The sequence below is a fragment of the Amia ocellicauda genome, chromosome 9 (assembly GCF_036373705.1).
Source record: "Amia ocellicauda isolate fAmiCal2 chromosome 9, fAmiCal2.hap1, whole genome shotgun sequence".
NCBI lineage: Eukaryota > Metazoa > Chordata > Actinopteri > Amiiformes > Amiidae > Amia > Amia ocellicauda.
The window spans coordinates 8,447,251-8,470,628 of NC_089858.1; the positions used below are offsets into that span (position 1 = coordinate 8,447,251).

The following is a 23,378-nucleotide window of genomic DNA, read 5'->3' on the forward strand; positions in this document are numbered from 1 at the left end:
AGAAATATTATATTCTTAATTTATGTCTGTGACTTCAGTAACATACAATAACTAGCTTCAAAATCAATACTTCAGAACCAAAAGGCGGCCATTTGTTAAACATCCCAATGCATCCCCTGCACTAATATCCTAATAATGAACCACATGACAATACTGAATCCAGGTCTAGATTAGGACTCTGCAGCTGAGTCCCTTGTTCAGTCCCTAATGTGAGAAATATCAGCTTCTGCACCCCATCCTAATGGACCCATGGAAATATCTACAGTGCAAGTATCTTGCCAGGTTAAGGAATCAGCTCCAGTAAAATAGTTTAATGAATATAAAAGTTCCCCAAAACACTTGAAAATAATGCATTTCTCCAAATAAGGATACACTACCCTTCTTTGGAAACTGTTTCTCCAAGTTCCCTTTTAAACACTTCAAGGTCAATATGAAATGCAATGCATTTTAGGTTAAAGAGAACATGCAGACACCACTTGTGAGGATTTTTTCAATTTCTCAGTCTATAATTATGTGTGTGTGTAGATATATCTATATCTATATATATCTATATATATATTCACACACAATTATATACATTAGATACACATTATAAATATATACATAAATGAAAGCATCACATTGTAACTGGTTATCACATAGGGAATATACATTGTTTTGCTGCACATCCACTTAAAAGTATCCCTGCTTCTGGGAGACAGAGGAAATACCTCCAAGACTCCAGGAAATAGTTATCCAGGTCATCAAGGTATTTGTGTATAAATGGGACTTCTTTAAAGCTTATAAACCTTTACCCTGGTACACATATATTCTAGTTTTACCAGTGTGGTTAGGGGTTCATATTTCCCTCTCTATGCTTTTAAAAAGGAGCATGAAAACAAATAAAACATTGAAAAGTTTGTCCCTATAATTATATACAGATCTAGTTGCTGAGACTCTATGGGTATTCACATGGTAAATACCCCCACATGCAATTCAAAATATTTTATTTTAATCAGGGCTAAATGTACCATTTTGTTCAAGTATGTGAACAAACCCAGTAATGAAATGTATTTATTTATAACTACTACTGCAGCTGTTTACCTTACCTTATATTACCCTTATTATGCATGCCCATTGCCCTTATATTGTACAATCAAATACAACATCTGTGAGTATAAAATAAAATAACAATTTACCATCCTTTTGCCAGTTGTTTGTCTTCCTATGCTGTTATTTATGATAGTCCATGCTGATGCTGGTAGGCCTCAAAACATCAGGAATTTCTCAAAGGCTTACAAACTTTATGGATATCACCATAACCTGTGTATCTAAATAACTGTTTTATACAAAACACTAATTATACAAAACACAGTTAAGTAATAAGTATGACTTGTTCATTTAACAGGAACTGCCTCCCTCTTATTCAACCTTCACAATGGTTGAATAAAATTATAATATATTCTCATTGTTCCTGTCCAAAGTAAACGTTAAACAATGCAGGAAAACTTTATTTTCTGTAAAGAGTTTGAACGTATCGAGCAGCCTGCCCAGACACTTTCCTGTGTTCCTGCATTTGAGCACTGCAACACATTTACCCACGGATGCACTTTTCCACCGTATGTCCCTTCTTGTTTGCCGTATGTATTGTAGCTGTTCATGCCGTCGCGCATGCGCATTGGGCGTCTGTCGCCACATTCCCCGCCTGAGCTCTAAAGCCAAGAAGAGCTGCTACCTCCTTCATCGCAATAGAAAGAGAAGAGGGATAATTTCCTAGTTATTGTCCGAAAGGGAACATCCACCCCGCCGAAAAGCTCGGTGATCCCGACGGCAAAGCGACGCAGATCGACAGACCGACCCATAGGCGGTGAGTAAATGCGCGTTTTTATTGTTTGAATGGCAGGAATAAAAGATGCATGTGCAAGAAAAAAAGGAAAGCAAAAGATCAAGCATCAATCAATTGCGTTTAACGCAGACGGGGGGGATGGGTCTTCGACGTGGAAATTCGCTCGACAGTACGACTGAGATCCGAAATAAAACGCACAGTGTTTCAGTGGGTCTGAGTGGTGTAAACACGATTGAACTGGAAGCATGTCTGGTCTGGAGTGATGCTTTAGCCTTTTCCGAGCCCAGGCCTCAGTCGGCAATTAATCGGTTTAACCCCTTAAACCCCCTTAAACCCTTAACACCGAGTGCTTCCTATGAAGTCGCGATTCTCTGCAAGATATATGATCGTCGCTGGTGTTGACCTCTGTACAAATAGAGAAATAATAATAATAAATGTACACGTCGTGTGTTGTTGCAACGGCCAGGTGCATGATGAGTACGACGACTCTCTCTGTCATACTCCAGTACTGCAGTCTGAAAGATGGACTGAAAGCGATTAGCATGGAGGGCCAGGTGACAGATTGTCCAGCAAATATTCAATTTACTGCAAAACAGCACTTTTAGAAGTGTTTCAGGTAACCTTAAAATGAAAGGCCTTGGTGTAAACGACTCGGTACGTTTATCTATTGTGAAAAAAATGCATTGTCGTGAATGTAACCCCCCCCACCACCGCATATATTTATATAAAATGATATATGTAATTCATAGCATCATAACTAAGATACAATAATGAAATAGACATAGTGCTTCCTATCACCCTTCATCAATTATTTTTTTAATAGTGTCATTAATCATTTTAATAATTAATAATATTGTCTACTAAACTATTTTGATTGATTCATGATCTATTACACATATTCAGTCCTGGGGTTCAGACCTGCATTCTTTAGCCACAGCATGGGAATCAGTGCAGCTGCAGTCCAAAGTTTACACAGCCTGTGTTAACTATGGGTGTTGTGAGATAATTAATACAAATCACATGTGATACCCTGGCATTGCTGTGGCTTACAGTTTAATTGTCATAAGCACAGTTTTCCTCTTACTTCTGTTCTGTTAAAACTAGTTAAATATGCAAAATGTTGCTAGCAGCTGCCTTTTAAAATAATTAATAATCCACACATGTGTAACAAAGAAGGAGACCAGTACAGTGTGTGTGTGTGTGTGTGTGTGTATATATCATAAGCGATACATAAATCTAACATTCATTACCAACAAATAAATAAGTTAAACAGATATTTAGTTACTTTGAAAATATGAACAATGTGATTAATTTGATCAGGAAAATAAAGTTTAGTATAAACCCCAAATACAAAACAAAGTAAAACATTACAATTATTGTGAAATAGATTTAGGTGTCCATCTCTGTTGGCTTTGTTCTGCTGTATATTTCAGTTTCTGTTTTTTTTTTTTTTTGTAAATAAGCAATTCTGTATCCTATCCAGGTTCCTCTGTTTGATACCCTGGCTGTGCTGCCACCTTTTCCGAAGATCTGAATCACTTGCTTTGTAACCATGGCAACAGAGGAGAAGAAACCAGAGACCGAAGCCACTAAAACACAGTCTGCATCAGCATCTGCCAGTCAGAGCAAGGTAAGAGTGTGCATGCTTACTGGGGGGGTGGTGGGTCATTTTTATTTAAGTCAACATATGTGCTTCTTTCTTAATTTTTTAATTTAACTCTGCATGCCGTATCGTTAGCAGCATACTATAGATCTGCAGTGCAGTGGGTTTCAAGATTCTGTTCTGTATACATGATGTTTAAAACATTAAAGACAAGGAATCTTCAGCAAGAGTCCCAAAACAGCGCTCTTGTAGTTCCAAGTGGAAAAGAATAAGTAAAGAATTGATGAACGTGTGGCGGGACATCTGCTTATTTAAATGCAGTCTTCAGTACTGTCGGTTGGGATGTCCTTGAAGGTTTTCGGAATGAGAGGGTTCTAGTCGATGGCTGCTTTATAAGATGCAGATTACTGTGATGTATCTTGCAGATGCTTCTGTTATGTTTATTTTTTAATTAAAAAATGAAGAAAACCCAAGGACTTCAAGTTAATCGGTTCTTTTTAAAACAGAGGCAAATATAAATGGAATATTGTGGGTTAATGACAGAAAAATTATGATTTCATACACATTAGCATTAATCAGACTGAGAAGAATAAGCCTATGTTTTTTTTCTTGTGCTTAACAAGGAGTGTACATTTAATCATGGTCAAAATTAAAACCGCTTTTTTCTGCACGTCTCTTTATCTAGAGCAAAGACCATGTGTATGCCATAGCATTCAGCTTGTACTGCATTGTAGTTATTCAATCTTTATTTCCCCTTCTGGTGTTTAAACCAAAAAATTACATTTCATATTAAGCACCTATACATGTACTTTGTTACTGTGCCATGTTATATTGTATTGTTCAAAGACTTAAAGAGGTCTGAAAACAAGATATTCCTACACAAAGATGGATGCAGTCTTGAACAGAGTACCCAGAGCCAGTTGGCCGAAGGTGACCCTTAAGCTTTGCAGGCAGTTGAAATTCTGGAATTGATTAGTAACTAGTAACCAAAGGAGCACTTTTTCTTTTTTTTTTTTATATTTAAACTCTATGCTTGAGAATGAGTTCTGGTAGTTTGTGTACCTTATGGTATTTCCTCACCCTGCAGTCAGCACCAGTGAAGCCAAACTACACCCTCAAGTTCACATTAGCCGGCCACACGAAAGCGGTCTCCTCTGTGAAGTTCAGTCCAAGTGGGGAGTGGCTGGCCAGCTCCTGTAAGTACAGCTGTGTGTCATTTATGATTGCCTTTTGTATAGTTGCAGGATATTTTAGCTACTTAAGAATGAGGCATGAAACCAATTAAAAAGAAACAAAACTGTTGCTAACATTATTACATTTGGAAATCGCTATGAAAGACCAGACGAAGGGAAGTTAATTATTGTTCACCTGTGATTTCAGTTGTTGAACCCTAGCTTTATTGTACACTTCTAAATGCTAACAACATGTCAGTATGGATTTATGAGTACAGTTATTTGTATCTTCACAGCTGCTGATAAACTGATCAAAATTTGGGGAGCATATGATGGAAAATTTGAGAAAACAATATCTGGACATAAACTTGTAAGTGAAGGCTTTAAGGTTGTGGATACTTTTGCTTTGCATCACCTGTTTATAATTTAGCTGACTTTCTGAGTTTGTAATAGTTCATTTTAAGTGCATGTGTTCTGCATTACCATCCTAGAGGATATGGATTTTGCTGAAGGTATTATGATTGTCTAGAAAGAGTAAACATTTAAAATACAAAATAGCAGTCTAGCTATGTGGATTTGCCTGTCTAATGTTTTAACGTTTTCTGCTTTAGGGGATCTCAGATGTGGCCTGGTCCTCAGACTCCAACCTCCTCGTATCTGCCTCAGACGACAAGACTCTCAAAATCTGGGATGTGAGCTCGGTACGTTCAAGGTTGCTCTCGGGGTTAGTGTACAGTTGTGCAGCTCGAGTCTTGCATCCTTTTCTAGAAAATGTTGTAAAAGTTCATCCTGTTTCTGCCTTTTAGCTTATTTGTAAACTGCACTGCTAATAAACCACGCATTGCGTAAGTGCACCTGTCTCTGGGTTATAATCAATGCAGAAAAACTGCAGAAATCATTGAAACTCAAAAGGAATCAAAACGGGCGTTGCTTTTCAAACCCAGCAGCCGTGTCTGGCTGCATTAGCACCATCACCATAGTAACTGCTGGGTAGAAATCTGTAGATGTGGGATACTATGGTTACTACAGTGTCGTATTGTAAAGCCACCTCAAGTATTCCCTTTGTCACCCTCACATATTTTAGGAATTATACAATTATTCTAGTAGTTGTTTAAATCTAGATCCGATGGTTCATTTGTGTACACTGCAGAAAATTCCTGTGAAAAAATACATGCTAAATTACCATCGGCCCATATCGATCCAATGCTGGTTGATGGCCTCCCCAAGATTTTTCCTCTTGCTTCCATCTACGGCTTTTCTTTTCCGTGTCACGCCTCGCACCTGGCAGTGTATGATTTCATCTTCCCATCTTCCATGTGATCAACTCTTGGTATCCATTCAGTAGCTTCCTTTGTCCATCTTTGATCTGTTCTAGTAAATAACTATATACACACGTTAACATTAAAGAAATGAAGAATATGGGTTAGGTGTTAGATGGGTTAAGTTTTGAAGGATATCGCTGACCATGTATTTAAACTGCTGAATTGGTTTTCTGCAGCTTGACTTTTGTAATATTAATATACAAAAAGAATTAACATATTGGTTTTTCATTAACTGATTCATTTCTGATGTATGAAGACAATCTCTTACACTGTTTATGTTCTGTGTATTAATGGAGTTGAACTGTTCTCTTGCAGGGTAAATGTCTGAAGACTTTGAAAGGGCACAGTAACTATGTGTTCTGCTGTAACTTCAATCCCCAGTCCAACCTTATTGTTTCAGGATCAGTAAGTTAACTTTAAAATCACTTGACTGCCATAACTGTTTATGTAATTTTATATTTGCATTTTTTTCATCACTGCAGAATTTCTACTACCTGTTTGATTGAGCCTCAATTATTCCCTCCCATTCATATCACCTTTCTCATAATCCTCACAAAATAATAAACTTTATTATATAATTATTCTCTAAAGAGTGGCTGATATTTGCTGTTTTGTTTCATGTGTTTCAGGTGTTTTTAATGTTTAAAGTGTAGGGTCTTACTAACAGAAATCCCTTGTCTTTGCAGTTTGATGAAAGTGTGCGGATATGGGATGTGAAAACAGGGAAATGCCTGAAGACGCTGCCGGCGCATTCAGACCCCGTCTCTGCTGTAAGTCTTTCAGTCTTTCCTCGATGTAAAAGCCTGTGTGAAAACTGATGCTTTTTCCTGTGTTGCTCAGGGATAACTTTTTTTGTTTGTTGCTTTGCTCCTTTAAAAAAACAAAACAGGTACATTTCAACAGAGATGGATCTCTGATCGTCTCCAGCAGTTACGATGGTCTTTGGTAAGTGTATATTCATGTCATGTAGCTTTTTAAAAAGATATGTTTCTCTGAGACTGTGAACAATATATTAATATGAATCTGTCAAAGGATTGGTAAACCAAGATTATTTTTTTTTATTAAATAATCTTGTCATCTCGCAGTTTGTAATTGGAGTAATCTGTCTGTTTGCAATAGTGCACCTTTTATAACGCTCCACAGCAAAAACCACCGAGATCTTACCGTGTTTTGTATTTGCAGTCGAATCTGGGACACCGCCTCTGGACAGTGTCTGAAAACACTTATCGGTAAGACTGACTGTTTCTGTGTAATTACTTTTAATTATCAGTAGCCACAGATTCTCCAAGGTTGATTACACAAATGTCAGATTTAATATCGACTTGGAAAGCAGCTGCATCTGATGACAACTGGATCTTAAACAGTTTTACAAGCTGAAGTACTTAAAAAGCACAAGTCTTGAATTTGCAAGGAGTTCTTAGAGAAGACTAGCAAGTAAACAGAATTACTCTGAAGTCCGTATTTCTATAATTATATCGTTGTCAGGGTTTAAAGTTGAGAGGGAAATGCCTGTGTCGTTCTCTTATCTAATCTGTATTCCTCCTTCTGTAACAGATGATGACAATCCCCCTGTGTCTTTTGTGAAGTTTTCTCCCAATGGCAAGTACATCCTGGCAGCCACTCTGGACAAGTAAGTGAAAACCTTCACAACTGTTCAAGATTAATTAGAAATGGTAATCCATTTAATGCTCGTCTCAGAGGACGTGGTGGTAGCGGCTGTAGCTGATTGCCACAGTAATCTTCAGTACTTTAATCATGAGTAACACTATTAGACCGAGTATATGAAACAGGTTCCTTGAAAAGCCTCCAATTAGTGACAGTCTCGTGATCATTCAAAATAAATAATATAGTTCTCCGCATTGAAATAGTAGACCTGGCTAAAGTTGTTGTTTCTGGTTTCTTTGTAGTACTCTGAAACTTTGGGACTACAGCAAAGGAAAAGTAAGTATTGCCTTATTCTGAGTTTCAGGGGCAGCAGACGAGCAGTGCTCTGCCAGAATAAAGACAAGGCTTCAGTGTATACAAGACATGTTTGGGATGTTACATGCATGTCTTTATGGAATACATACAGTTAACTGATTTCCATGTGGTCAGCAAATATTTGAATTGTATGTTTACCACAGATTTGGGATTTTAAATACTTTTGTTGTTTCTGTTTCATAGAGCTTACAAACCGATCGTGGTATTTTCAATTATGTGTGTTTTTAAAGTCTTTAGAATTGTTGTATAAGTACTTCACACTAAATGTTTCAAACAAATTTTCTTTTCCAGTGCTTGAAAACGTATACTGGCCATAAAAACGAGAAGTACTGTATATTTGCAAATTTCTCTGTCACCGGTGGAAAGGTAAGTTGAGTTAATTATACTGCTCTGTGTGAGAAGTTCACATAGTAAACAAATGAAAATGCAGATATGGAAACAGCCTCTGGTGCAGGACACTGTAGATTTGGAAATGTGACTAAGCTTTCATCGGTTTTAAGGCTGGTTCCAATTTAGCAATTTTTTGTAAGGCATAAGAGAAGCAATAACAAGTACTTGGATGTCTACATCTATCATGTGCGGTGGAATTAATGTTTAACGTCTCACGAGTGAGGGGAGGGTCTGGCCAAAGGACTTGCTTTCAAACTGGAAAATGCTTGTTGACTTGATTTGGGAGTTATGTTCTGACTGTCTATGCGTGCCCCCTTGTGGCTTGATGTCGCCCTGTCCTGTAGTGCTTCCTCACAGGAGTTGCCTCTGAATCCTCAACTTTATGTTTTGTCTTTCCTTCTTTGCAGTGGATAGTCTCTGGCTCAGAGGACAACATGGTGTACATCTGGAATTTACAGACCAAGGAGATAGTACAGAAATTACAGGGCCATACAGGTAAGAGGGGTTTTGCACAGATCCTTAGTAGGGCTAGACAGAAAACAAACTGGAGGAATCCTGGTTTGAGAACGGCACACAGGTAGTAGAGAGTGTGGCAACTACAGCACAAATCTAACCTTAAAAATGCAAATGTCAATCATAATTTTATAATTGAATTGTTACCCTTCTGGTATTCCTTCAACCTGTAGATCGTTAACATTTCATAACATTACATTTGATGTTTGTGATTGGTCCATTGTGATGCATGGCGAGAACAGAAAACAAAACATTTTACTTCTGTATTTGCTTCTTCACTGTGTGTGTATTCAGTTTAAATCAAGTTTAATCCTTTTTTGTGAATTAAATTGTTATTGGTTAGGCTGCGTCTTTTGCATCACGTTTGTGTTACCCTTTAAATGCTCAATAAAAACCACGGGCAGTGCATATGAAAGGCCAGAGTCTCTCTCTAGTGAGGCCCCCAGCCAACGCAGCTGCCCCAGAACAAAGCAGACGGTTTCTGCCGCACCCCTGGGAGAGACCAGAGGCACGGTCGTTCCCTGTCTTACAAATCAACAAGACACTTTTGTTTTGTTCTGCATATAGTTCCACCTCAGTAGGGTCAGTTTCTCAAAGCACATCTTCGTCCCTCTTTTAAACCAGTCTGTATGTTTCCCTCTCTTTCCCCTCCTCTGTAATGTTCTCAGTCTGTCCCCTCATCCCAAACATATTTGCAGAGTGAGGTCATATAATTAATTCAGCTTTTTACAAAGACAGTTTTAACCTGAGCCTCAGTTTAAATTGATTTACTGTTTTACTAAGAGTGCCTGCTTGTCAGAGGTAGCTGTAATTAATGGGGGAAACTATTGCACCTGGGTAAACTGATTATTTTATTTTCTGGGTTGTGAAGACGTGGTGATCTCTACAGCCTGCCATCCAACAGAAAACATCATTGCATCCGCAGCGCTAGAAAACGACAAAACCATTAAACTCTGGAAGAGCGACTGTTAAGTCGCGGAGACATTTTTTTCAAAGAGGACTTTTTGCAGGAAGATGGTGCTTTACCCATGTTCCACTGGGGCTGGAGGCTTTGAGAGGAGAAGCTGAAATCTACAGTCGGGAGGCAGCCGTGACAGGGCTATTGAGAACATGGTCAAATCCACTTTTCTAACAGGAGTAAACCCCACCCCCCATCCTTAAACCACATGTCCTAAGATCTCTCTCTTTCTCTTTCTTTTTAAGGCCTTATTTTAAGTGTGAATTGCATTTTTGTGTTTAATTAAAAAGAATTCTAGTTGTAAACAACTGCTTGCTGAACATGGGTTAGCTTCATTCTAGACCTTATACACATTGCTGGTTGTATTCATAGTGGCAGCTTGGTCAAACATAAGTAGCTTTAGCAGTGCTAAGACTTTTACCTGCAAATATTAATTCGTTGTATCATTTCCCTTAACCAAGGAAGGCAGGATATCCATCTGCAACACTAATTAATGTAGAGCTACTATGATTTCTACAGTTTAGTATTTCTGAATCAAGAGGGTTTTGTGAAACCTCTGTCTGACACTTTCCTTGGCATTAAACTAAAATATGCAAAGACTTATTTGATTTTTCTGAGCATAAGTCTCGGTAGAGGTCTCCCATATTGTATATTTGATTTGAAACGACTCAGTGTAATTACTAATAACTGTTAAAAATGGTAACTGTTTACAAAGATTCTGTAAAGCATCATTTTTTTAAATGTAAAGAACCAGCAAGCAATCCAGATAAATCCTATTCTCAGTCTGCCACCTACATTTACAGTTAACCAGGCATTGCGGACTACATTTGGGTCCCAATTTCAATTTTGTTTTGATGGTGAAAAAATATCAGACTTCCTTAGTAGCTTCAGTAAAGATCTGTTAAGGTTTCAGTTTCAGTGAAAAATACTAATTAAATAAACAAAGGATGGTTAGAAATGTTATTTTGGTGCTAAAACAATAGCTTATACAACTAAGTACAGTCATTCAGTTCCCAAGAGATAAATCCCAAACCACTATATAGCTAATTTAAATGACGCATTAAGGTCAAGTGCCTGGACACATGCAGTTAGAATTTGGATAGTTTGTTTTCAGTCTTGCAAAAATATTTGGATCAGGCTTCACAAAACGTGAGTGAGTTTAAAATAGTCCTGCAAAGTTAATTCCAACAGTGCACAAGTGAAGGACAGTTATCAAATCCCAACATGAGACTCACTCAAACCCACTAACGTAGATCTTCGGAACAGAATGTATAGGGCAGTGCACTTAATTTTGTTACTTCCTGTGCCTAGACTACAGTATAAAAATCAAATGGTTTGCAGTTTTAGTCTGCCTCGATGCTAAATTGTAGCACATAGTTTATTCTTACGTGTATCTCCTGAAGCGCTAATAAGAGGGAAGTTTGGTAAAAAGTTATATCTAAATGATTTGGAAGGTAAGCAGTTGTTTCGCTGGCTGAGAAATTCCGGTTGAGACTAACATTGTGCATTTCTAGCAGCTAATCTCTGAATCTCTCTGAATCTCTGAAGTTAAATGCACAGTATTACCTTCTGACCAACTTGCTACTGGATTCAGTGGGAAAGGGGTTCTGGTGTGCCACTCAACAGGTTATACCATTCTTGTTTCAACAGACCTTTAGTGCTGTGCAGTTCTACCATGGTTACAAAATCCTCTTTTGCAGCTATTTTGATTATTAGTTTCTGCCTATTTCAGAGTATTATGTAACTGAAAGAACAACAAGCAGTATTTCAGTGATTTAAAAGTAGCGCATCAATACTATGAACAGTTTTATTAATATCACTTAAGCAATGTTGTAGCTGATTTCTCACCCAGTTATGGACTCCCTGTCAGTGGCACAAAACAGTAAGAACTTTACGACTTTGACAATGTTGCAGTTTTGAGAAATTGTTTTTTGGTCTGATTCCTCTGCATATACTTTGTTTTTGGTGTAAAAATTGGTCGTCGTCCCCCACCCCCACCTTCCTTTTTATAAACTGTCTACAAACTCTTACCTGTTGTTTGGCTAACGTCTGTGGTTTTGAGGTGGAGTCTTGGTTTCGCTTGCAAACCTTTACAAAATGTCAAGCGTGTATAAATGATTAATAAAAGGTACTGCTTTTTATAAGAAAAGTGAAATGATTTTAGATCTTGATGAGAATAGAATGTATTTCTGAAGGATTATCTGCAAATGACCTAAATAGTGTGGACTAGATGCAGACATGTGAAAGGAATTTACCCCCATTTTCCTCATGTTCCCATCTTATTGCCTGTACAGAACCAACAGAAAAGCACAAGCTTAATTTTACCTTCATTTGAATTGCATGAGATCTTTCTTAGAAAACTTCTAAATGCCACCCAAACCATTCCTCCCCTTTTGACGTGTAATTATTGTATACTTGTTTTTCTTAAACAATACTAATTTCAGTCCAAACCAATCAAAGATACCACAGATATAATTCTAAGGGATAGGTTTCATCAGTTAGCCTGGATGAAATTAAAAAAAGTTGGATCTACTTGCAAAAGGCAACTCACATTCTACGCCTTCCAAATAAAAACATGATATGGTACAGGGTTGTAATTTGAGAACTGTGGGTAGGTCAATGTTTTGTTCTGTTATAGACTTTGTTGGCATATTTCTGTATGCTGATTGATTGGGTAAACCGCCTTGAATTGTCTACTCGTGAGTAGATTCTGATCTTTGTCTTCTGTAAGAATGTGCATGTTTTCTGTTGCTGTTCTTGAATACCAATGAGACACGGCGTCTGAACATCTCTACCAAATCCATCCTGGTTAATTCTTGAAAGCACTGCTTGACACGCAGTCTCTTGATGCCTGATTCTGTGTTTTGTGGTAACCTTGAGTTGGGATAATGAAAAAGATCATCATATGGCCTACTGAAGACCTGCCCATGCCTGACCTGCTCAGTGCTTGTGAGTCAATTGATTTAACTGCTCATGTTTACAGTAACTTTACAGGCAGTAGTAATGGTTGTTTAAAAAAAAAAAAAAAAAGTGAAGGTAAAACTAGCTTTAGAAATCCGTCTATCTCAACAGATGGGTAAGAGGTTGTACAGCTTTAGCAGGACCCTTTTAACCATTTTACATCTCCATATATTTACAAAATTGACATTATATCATTATAATATGGTTATACAGGAAAATACATACAAATGGATTTGTATAAATGTTGTCCATTGAACAGATTCTGTGTTAATTGTATAATTTGTATGTATCCTTTTCATTTATGACAAATTACCTGTTTTAACATCTGATTTAAGGTCTCCTACCTGCATGTGTACTGGCATTTTGTGGTCATGGTTTCTGTTGAATGTTAATTAATAACAATTTTAGAATTGTGTTTTTTTTTTTTTAAACAATAGCATTGCACAATCCTAAATTCCAGATAGTGACTGTCAGAGCACCTGGGAAAAGTAGGTCATCATATTAGGAGTTAAACCAAAGGTAGGTCTTAAAGGTAAACTCTCAGGCCGTTATACTTTGTAGTGACATGACAGACTGATCTCAAGGATGTACAAAACAACAGACGCACTAGCTGTCCTCTCAGCGATGCCTCCAATACCCTTTAAACTGCCTCCCTGGAATCCTTGATTGACTGCTCGTCATTCTTCTCCCGTCTTTTCATTCCAAACCTCTTTGAATTGCCATTCTTAAAGCAGCATGAAATGCAGGTTTTTCCTGTGCACGGCATGTAGGCTGCTCCTCATTTCAATGCTGTGCGATCTGTGTTTGAGCCATCCTCAAAATTGAAGACATCTACTAGTTCCCAAGTTACAGCGGATGCCACTAGAAAGAGAAACACCCCACCAGACTGTCAATTATTGTGGATTAAATGCAAAGTATTAACGTGGCCTGCTGTCAGACTCCAAGGCTGAATATGAGTCCTCTCCAAACTTATGAAAATACCACTATTGGTATTTTAAGTTTATTTTAGAGGTAAACAAGAATTTCTATTGTCAAATCTGACTTCAAAATAACTTCCTACATCACAGAATGTTGCTATATTTACAAAAAACAAGGTCAATTTTACCCAGATAAATTAACTCCACCAGTGGTATTGTCTGCCTCCGTATTGGCTTTTGGCTATGTGTAACAAGTTGTTTCTGTCACATAATTTCCACAGATTGCTCTTTCATAAAGACTTAACCATTTAATATAACACAGAATGGTTTCTCAGAATATTAAAATAAAAATCGTATTGTATTTCATTAAATGGAACATGACTATCACTTTTTAATATTAAACCAGTGTAAACATAAGGAATAGCAAAAGAAATTAACCTTGTTTACTAAGCCAGTGTGTCCCAGTCCTGGGGCCCCAGTGTCCTGCACGTTTGTGTTCCAACTGCAACCTGACTTAATTAACTGAAACCTAAATTGAACTAATTTACTTGAGATTCCAAATGATTTAAGTTACAAAATGTTTGGAGTATCTGGGTGCCTTGTATACTTCTATATTCAACCTGATGTCTCCAATGGTTTAATATGATTAATAAGTTCTAATTAGGCCAATTATTAGTTCAATTAAAGATAACAAAAACTTGCAGGACATTGGGTGCCCAGGACCAGGATTAGAAACCACTGTACTAAGGTGGATGTGAGAGTCTATTATGTTTATATTAGTCTGTTGTATATGCATGGTTGCCACCGTTTCTCTTGTCCCATCATTACATGCCCTGTACAACAAAATACTAGGGAAAATGTAATTTGTGCATCTGTTTTCCCTCAGTTAAGAAACACATTATTGCTTCAGACCACCAACTTGATCAAATAAATGAAAAGTGAGGCAGTGAAATCGCTCTGCAGTAATTGCAACTAACTGCTGCAAATTACTCTCATGCTGTTTTGGTCTTAGGCTTCTGTTATAGCTTGTGCTGAATGACGGGACTGCAAATTGTTTCTTTACTTTCTAAATTGACTTAAACTAGTCTACGGCAGAAGTAACAGAACTGAACACGTTTAAACTAAATAGCGTGAAGAGAACAACTCCAGAATACCTCCTGCTAGACGCTTCAGTAAATTATTCTCATTTCAAAATGCATGAAAACTCATTAACAGTATCGGGAATAAAGACTCTTCAGTAAGTTTAAACGACTATTTCATAACTGCAAACGTGCACCGTGTTCCGCTTTCCCAACTTACAAATTTGTTGATGTTATCTTGCACTAAAGGCATCAACCAACAGATACCATTATATTTATATATATATATATATATATATATATATATTTCTTATTAAACCACAGCATTATTTAAACTTTACACCTGCAATGCAGTTTTCTTCTCCATTTCAAACTAATCATGCCCATCTGCAGATGTCAAATGTTACTTTTAAGCTTCTTTCAGAAGAGCGGAAGACACGTCAGCCACAGTATGTCTGAGCATTTCTACAGATGGTCAAGTCCAATATAACTAGTCTACATCGACATATGATATTAGGATTCTTCTCTTTGGGAATCGACCACACCACTCCCCTAGCATTTTCATCCTCATGTTCCTAAAATCCGAATCCTTACTTATTGCAGCCTGAACAGAAACTGTGTGATTTAAGATTTAAGGTGACTTAAAGTTGTCCTGTGACCAAATACATTTTAAGGCCTTGTCTATGCTTAGACATCGTATCTGTATATATATGCTTACATTTCTTGCTTATGTATTGGTATACAAGCAATATTCTTATAATGGAATTGTATTTTTTATTATTATTATTTGGCTTGTACATAATGTGAAAATTCTTGTTTCAAAATACTGTGAAGAGGAACTTTAAAAGTAACCCGTTTCATGTGTTCATTTCCTCAAAGGATTTCTAATATTCTGCTGTGTAACCGAGGACAGCATGAAGCAATTCAGACTTTGTGAATACTCATTTTGACAGCTGTAACCTATAATTTCATACAACTATGTATTTGTTTGTATTTAAATCTCAAAAAATCAAAGGAGGGATGTAATTTTCTAGGAGCGGCACATTAACTATAATAAAACAATGCTTTCTTTATGGATCCCAAGTAATCAGCTTCAGTAACGTGTGGGTAGTTTATACACCCATTGGATATTTATAATGGTGCATGTATTTGTGCTAGCTTCATAATGTACCTTCAAGTGGTCTACATTTCATTTTACAGTTCTGTATTGTTTAAATCTGTTTGTCTTTCCTGTTTCCTGTTCAGGTGTTGCAACCCCCCTGTTCCCTATTGATGGCAATGTCTGAGGGTAGTTAAATAATATTGTGTAATACAATATCACATTTCTATCTAAATATTTATGTAGGTGCTGTGAAATAATCTGTCATCTCAATCAAATTCATCAGATCTGTTTTGCTATCTTTGAAGTCAATACATACACTTTAGTAAACATGGGTTATTTCTTATGCAGTTCCTATGTTTTTATTCATATTTATATTTTTTATTGAGTTACAGCTTTCTGAGAATCTGGGTTCTACTCTGGTGCTAGACAAAGACTACTTGGTTAATAGTAACTATTAATAGGATTTTCCTTAAAAAAAGAAAATATGCATTATTTTACTTACTTTTCTATTTTGTAGTTCCACAATGTGTTGTTCACATGATGGTTGAGTGAGTTGAGAGGCACTGCCAGGTCCTCCCCTTAATTTCACCCCAAACTGGGCCAAAACCCATATTTTCCGCAAAAAAGATTTAAACAAATGTTGGTACTGAAACCTGGTTTTGTTACAAAATATATACTGACTTGTCTATAATTTATATATATATATATATATATATATATATATATATATATATATATATATATATATATATATATATATATATATATATATAAGAGTCTAATCACACACAACTCCTTTCAATCTGAATCTCCCCTGGTTAAAAAAAAAAAAGATATCCCTCAAGAATTCCTCCCATACAAATGTTGCCCTTGACATACACACAATTACCATTTTCCTGTAAAACAAATATTTGTCTAAAGAAGAACAGCAAGCAAATTGCTTTCTGATTTTTTTAATAAGCTTTTCATGAAAGATAAACAGAACATCAGAGAACACCCACGAAGAACAGAGAACTCTTTTTTTTTTTTCATTATCTTAAAAAAAGAAAAACATGACATGTCTAAAATTGCGGGGATACTGATTTGTTTGCAGGGGTGAACAGAACTCTTCCTCTATCTCTAGAGAAAACAGAAAAACGAATGTCAAAATACAGGGGGTGGGGGGGGGGTACCAATTTACCCTTCTCAACTCCCCTCATGTTGTTCAAGGTTTTGTTTTTTTATTTCTATTTAAGATCAACATTTACACAAATAATGTATACAACAGTCCATAGAAGGAAAGGAAAGAAACATTAGGAATATATAGGCAAGGGATAAAATTACATTTGTACAAAAATAGATTATTATTTTTTTCTTCTTAGATGTATCCTTTCTTGTCGTTTTTGTTTCCGACTGCTAAGGCGATAACTACACACTGGGTTAGACTAAATTTACTGCAAAAACAAACAAAACAAAAAACAAACAAGAAAACCTTTCTGGATGTCAAGCATCTGAAAATAGATGCACAGGCCACAAGCAATAGGTATCTAATACCTGTCTTTGATCTGCCTCTCCCTTCGGTGTACATTTTATGTAGAAGCAAGGATGACAATTGGCAGTAAGCCCCAATTTGAACAAGAATTTACAAGTGAAGATCATGTTTTATTCAATTCTAAACATACTGGACAATTTGGGATTGAAATGCTGTAAAAGTAAGTATTGACCATCAGCATAAAACACATCTCCACTAACTCATCCGAAAGAAATATTAATGATTTTATAGTTTCCACAACTATATTTGGGATTGTATATTATTGAATGGATCATGAATATTATTTTTTTTGTTTAATAGCAATGCAAGGAGTATAGTCAGGTCTTGGTGAGAGAGAATTTTGAACATTGTTTTTATTACCTGTGGCTAATTGAAAACCTTTTAATCTCAAGATTTGTGGACCACAGGCAAAAAGTATGTGAACACATGCATGCAATGCTTGGTATGATCTGGAACAGCTGCTAGTCCCAGCAAGTCATGAGGTGTTCCATTCAAAAACAAACTGATACATAGCTGTCACTTAAGAGTCATTTCTGTTCGGTGAACCAACAATGATGGTCACTCGGTTAATGGTCTCTCGTTAGATTTTCTTTTTAATCTGCGTTTGTTTTCTGCTACATTGATCTCCGTATTTCCCCTCCATCACGGAGTCCGTTAGAAAGGTTTTTGTTCAAAATAAAAACTTAAAAGCTGGTGTATGATCATTTATTGGGGTTCAAAGCTGCTGGTAAAACATTTGCTGGCAATTTTTTGGAGCAGAAAGTACAAAGATAGGCTGGTCCGCAATATTAAGCCGATACGTCTCATCAGTAATTGCTCCAATTTATCTGAGTGGAGGTCTGACCTAGCCTTGTTTTTAATTACTTACTCCTCTCATTGTTGCTAGATAAAATCAGTAACATTAAACAAACGATTATATTTATATTTAAATATACACACATATACATATAGACAAAATATAGCTTTATAGTATATATAAAGCATTTTTCTCATTTATTTGAATGACACTTCTGACCTCTGAGCAAGACTGATTCTCCAGTCAATCAGAATTTCAAGTCTGTTTCTTGCAGGAGAGAATTCCTCCTTTTATTACACATCTTGATTATTTAAAATATCTGCATATGGCTTTTTACTTCAGGGCGTTTATTAGAAATCTGTGCTAAAGCCTTTTTTGTGTTCTAATGTCTAAAAATGCAGTTGAACATGATCTACACTCACCTAAAGGATTATTAGGAACACCTGTTCAATTTCTCATTAATGCAATTATCTAACCAACCAATCACATGGCAGTTGCTTCAATGCATTTAGGGGTGTGGTCCTGGTCAAGACAATCTCCTGAACTCCAAACTGAATGTCTGAATGGGAAAGAAAGGTGATTTAAGCAATTTTGAGCGTGGCATGGTTGTTGGTGCCAGACAGGCCGGTCTGAGTATTTCACAATCTGCTCAGTTACTGGGATTTTCACGCACAACCATTTCTAGGGTTTACAAAGAATGGTGTGAAAAGGGAAAAACATCCAGTATGCGGTAGTCCTGTGGGCGAAAATGCCTTGTTGATGCTAGAGGTCAGAGGAGAATGGGCCGACTGGTTCAAGCTGATAGAAGAGCAACTTTGACTGAAATAACCACTCGTTACAACCGAGGTATGCAGCAAAGCATTTGTGAACCACAACACGTACAACCTTGAGGTGGATGGGCTACAACAGCAGAAGACCCCACCGGGTACCACTCATCTCCACTACAAATAGGAAAAAGAGGCTACAATTTGCACAAGCTCACCAAAATTGGACAGTTGAAGACTGGAAAAATGTTGCCTGGTCTGATGAGTCTCGATTTCTGTTGAGACATTCAGATTGGAGAGTCAGAATTTGGCGTATACAGAATGAGAACATGGATCCATCATGCCTTGTTACCACTGTGCTGGCTGGTGGTGGTGGTGTAATGGTGTGGGGGATGTTTTCTTGGCACACTTTAGGCCCCTTAGTGCCAATTGGGCATCGTTTAAATGCCACGGCCTACCTGAGCATTGTTTCTGACCATGTCCATCCCTTTATGACCACCATGTACCCATCCTCTGATGGCTACTTCCAGCAGGATAATGCACCATGTCACAAAGGTCGAATCATTTCAAATTGGTTTCTTGAACATGACAATGAGTTCACTGTACTAAACTGGCCCCCACAGTCACCAGATCTCAACCCAATAGAGCATCTTTGGCACGTGGTGGAACGGGAGCTTCGTGCCCTGGATGTGCATCCCACAAATCTCCATCAACTGCAAGATGCTATCCTATCAATATGGGCCAACATTTCTAAAGAATGCTTTCAGCACCTTGTTGAATCAATGCCATGTAGAATTAAGGCAGTTCTGAAGGCGAAAGGGGGTCAAACACAGTATTAGTATGGTGTTCCTAATAATCCTTTAGGTGAGTGTATATAGATAATGCACAGATTTGTCAAGGAAATTACACATTAGTACTCTCTAACTGGTTACCACTTCATTTCCAGAGACAAATCATTCAATCTTAGGGACTACTGCCGAGAAAACCCCCAAAACATTCAGCAAAATTGTGTCACCATCAGAGACGCACAAAAGTCTGTTCAATCAAACCGAAAAAGACAAAGGTACAAAACATCCTGACATCTGGTTCACTGTAACAGGGCCTTGGGTGTGTAAAAGGAGGAAACCTACAGTCTTTATTAGTATACGCAAGTGTTTTGTGTAATTTGGTATTTGAAATGAAGGAGAGCAAAAAAAAAACATTTTTTTTAATGCTTTTAACCTCTGCCAGATTTAGACTGTGTTACACTTAACATCAACAGAATAAACCACCTAGTTGTATAAAGAAAAAAATATACATATTTCAGTGATTTCAGTCCTGTTCGTTCCAATGTTGTCAGTCGATTATTGCATAGCGACCAGGTGGGGAAAGCTGTCTTTGCATAGAGTGCTGTGGATCAACTTTGGAAAATAAAAACGAGTCTGACAGCGCATAGTGTTTTTTTTTTTTTTTAAGTATGAAATAGCTAGATTCATGCATTAATGTTTTTAGTTTTTTCTCAAAAAGGGGAATTTTCACCTAAAGATCCATAGATGATAGTTTAAAAACATATTCCACTAGTACACAATAAACTAGAACTACACCCGTATGATAATAGTATTGTATCTTGTTATTATGGTGAAAACATTGTAGTTTATTAAGTTTAAGGAAAAACAGCAGTAAAATAAAATGTTTGTATATTACTGTATAGTATAATTCAATGACTGAGCTAAAACAAACTCTTTTCTGCAGCAGTCAAGTGTTTCCAGTCTGTTTCTTTTAACACTCCTGTCAAAACCATGCACAGTAATTACGGCAACACAAAATGTGATAGGATTTTTTTAGCAGTAGTTACAAGGGCTGTTCCTAATTGATGATGAAACTGTACATTAACTGTAACAAAGGGAATTGATTCTGGACGAAACCAGTATGACTCGAGAGAAAAGTATTCTAACCATTCCTTAAATTCAGAGCTTCAAAACTGCTATTCAGTTAACCCACTAATTACATATTCTAACTCCCATCAACTGATGAATAATACCAGTTATTTTATTAAAAATACTGCAGATTTGGAATGGCTCAAAGTCAGCAATATTTGAGTGTGCTATATAACACAGCCGAGAAAGTGAACAAAACTGCACAAGCCACTTATACTCTTTTTGATGATAAAAGACATTTGTAAAAACTCTATGTACAGTCAAACTAACTTACAAAATCATAAAAATACAGACAAACTACGTTTTTGAAAGTAATTTGCCATCTTTAAGGTCACAACATTCAAAATCTTTCTAGCACTGTTATTATTTGGATCCCTTCCTGAATTGAAGACGCCCAAATCCAGAACTCTTTCAGTACCTAAAGAGTTGTACTTAAATCGTTAAACTTGTCTGAATCAGTATATTTAGACATGATGGTTTTAACTACAAAACCATTCATAGTGTCTTGAAGAAAGTGCCTTTTTACTGATTAAATAAATTTTAAAAATTCAAGTAAAATTGATTTCTCTTTTCCTGCCACAAGAGGGCAGCTAAAGCTATTCCAACAGCTCTCTCTGTTTGTTGTCTGTATTTAATGAAGTCTGCCGATCTCTTTTAGAGGACATGGTTTGCTGCACTGAAACATTTCAATCAGGCTGAGTTTTCATATGTTTGGATAGTAAGGAGTTCCTCCAGCTTAGTACTGTAGAACAAATATTCTACATCGGAAAATCTTTGGAAATGCTAAAATGCATAGTATTGCAACAGCAAAAAACATACATATTTAAAAAACAAAATAGGATACATAGACTGAAAACAATTACTGAAAAACTCCGAAGCAGGCTTTTTAAAAAGGGCTGTGTTGTGCATTGAACTGTGATGATTTGTGTTTGTTGATTATAGCTGATGCTCTTTTTCTTACTTTTCTGGTTCCTAAAAGATACTCCATAGCTCTCACAAGGGTTTCTATTGCATACAACATGAAGGGGCTGACGTCTAGGCAGAAGTGTGCCCACTAATTTCCATGTTGTGAATTCCTTATTTGTGCACTAGTAGGGCTGATTTGCTTCCAGGCTAGCCCATTAACAAAGCCAAGTGCTCCCATTCTGGGCCATGCGATATCCATCCAGAAAACATCTGTTAACTGAGCCAACTGTATTGTTATTTCATTAATAAGCTTGATAATTAAATATTCAATAAGTGCCACGAATGAGAAAAAGGTCACTTTCTCATAAGAAGAGGTTCTACACCATAACTGCTTATGTGAGAGAAGTCACAAAACAACATATCTGTATACAGGGATCTATTCAAAGATGCGGGAAGGAGATTGTGTTATTTTAAGACAAGACTGACGTATGGCTTCAATACTTTATCTGGTTCTGTTGAAGTATAACCAGGACTACCTGACTAATAAAGCTTTACTGTATTAGGATATGAAAAACATCCAGGATAATTCAGAATTGAATATTGATGTCGACAATATTGAGCACACATCTTGTGTAAGGAAAAACACAACTGTGACAACAGCCATGTACAATCAATACTTAACAACAGGTGAAAGGTTTAAGTCTGTGCCATTACAATTAGTCATTTTTCTTCCACAAATAATAGAGCAGTGCTAAACCGTCTTTACCTCTTTCTGTGAAATTCTGACACAATCGGGCGGGAAAGGAAATCCGAATGAGCAAGTAAATGTGGTAAACAGAAACACATCTCCCATGATCCTGCATGTATTCTGGTTCCTGCAGATGTGGTGACATGAATCAATGCTGAGGATAATTGGTTTGCAATTATTTCCAGAAAGAAAAAGAAAAAAAAGATTCCCCCACCCCCCAAAACCTTTGAATATCCTATGATGAGATCGGAATCACAGCATATAATATATATGTAAATATATTTATGCATATTATTTGTATATTTTATATAATCTTTTGAAAGTCCTAAAATACTTTTACATACATCCTCTGTCCCATATTTTTTTCTTCGTTGTTTTCTCTCTCTCATAGATATATATTTATACAATATATAAAAGAGACCCATAGACTTTATGAAATTGACTCCTTTAACACACGCAAAAGAAACAAACAGGGAGGTCCAGCTTTCTGTGTTGCGTTCATCCAATAGTCTGTGTCTGTGTTTGGGAGGTACCAGTCCTGTCCACAGCTCGGGGTCAGCGAGCCGGACTCTCATTAGGTCATTTGGTGTGGTGCTTCCAGCATTTCCATAAGAAAGGTGTCAATGGGTGTGTCTCCTATTAGTTTGAAGAAGAAGAGGTGTTCCAGGCATTTGAGGCCGATTGAACGGAGGGCGGGTAACCGTAATAACAGTTTGGCAAACCTGGTGTCGACAGAGGAGAAAAAACAAAACAGATTGATACGTTTCAATATTACACTTGGACTAGAGCATCTGCGGTCTGGTCAACAGGCTGCTCCTCTTGGAGGGGACATTAAGGACTTTATCAATGACAGCGAGAGCCTCTGGAGGACTGTTTTGAAAAGCTGTGGACAGGC

At 37.0% G+C, this 23,378-nt stretch overlaps 2 protein-coding genes across 4 annotated transcripts in view; one reads left to right on the plus strand and one right to left on the minus strand.

Annotated features, from left to right (window-relative positions):
* The first annotated feature begins 1,657 nt into the window (after positions 1-1,657).
* On the plus strand, positions 1,658-11,793 carry wdr5 (WD repeat domain 5). Its single transcript, XM_066712983.1, has 14 exons — positions 1,658-1,846; positions 3,309-3,455; positions 4,516-4,624; positions 4,897-4,970; positions 5,212-5,301; positions 6,238-6,327; positions 6,609-6,692; positions 6,812-6,867; positions 7,105-7,151; positions 7,477-7,552; positions 7,830-7,863; positions 8,194-8,268; positions 8,700-8,787; positions 9,677-11,793. Exons 2-14 carry the CDS (start codon positions 3,378-3,380, stop codon positions 9,775-9,777), a joined length of 1,002 nt encoding a protein of 333 aa, XP_066569080.1. The 5' UTR covers positions 1,658-1,846; positions 3,309-3,377; the 3' UTR covers positions 9,778-11,793.
* A 4,966-nt stretch (positions 11,794-16,759) lies between these two features.
* Positions 16,760-23,378, minus strand: part of LOC136758526 (retinoic acid receptor RXR-alpha-A) — a 121,711-nt gene continuing 115,092 nt past the window's right edge. For all 3 annotated transcript variants that reach the window (XM_066712986.1, XM_066712984.1, XM_066712985.1), the window contains one exon: positions 16,760-23,205. In XM_066712986.1, coding sequence (XP_066569083.1) covers positions 23,058-23,205 — 148 coding nt within the window. In that variant the 3' untranslated portion in view covers positions 16,760-23,057. The remainder of the gene's footprint in view (positions 23,206-23,378) is intronic.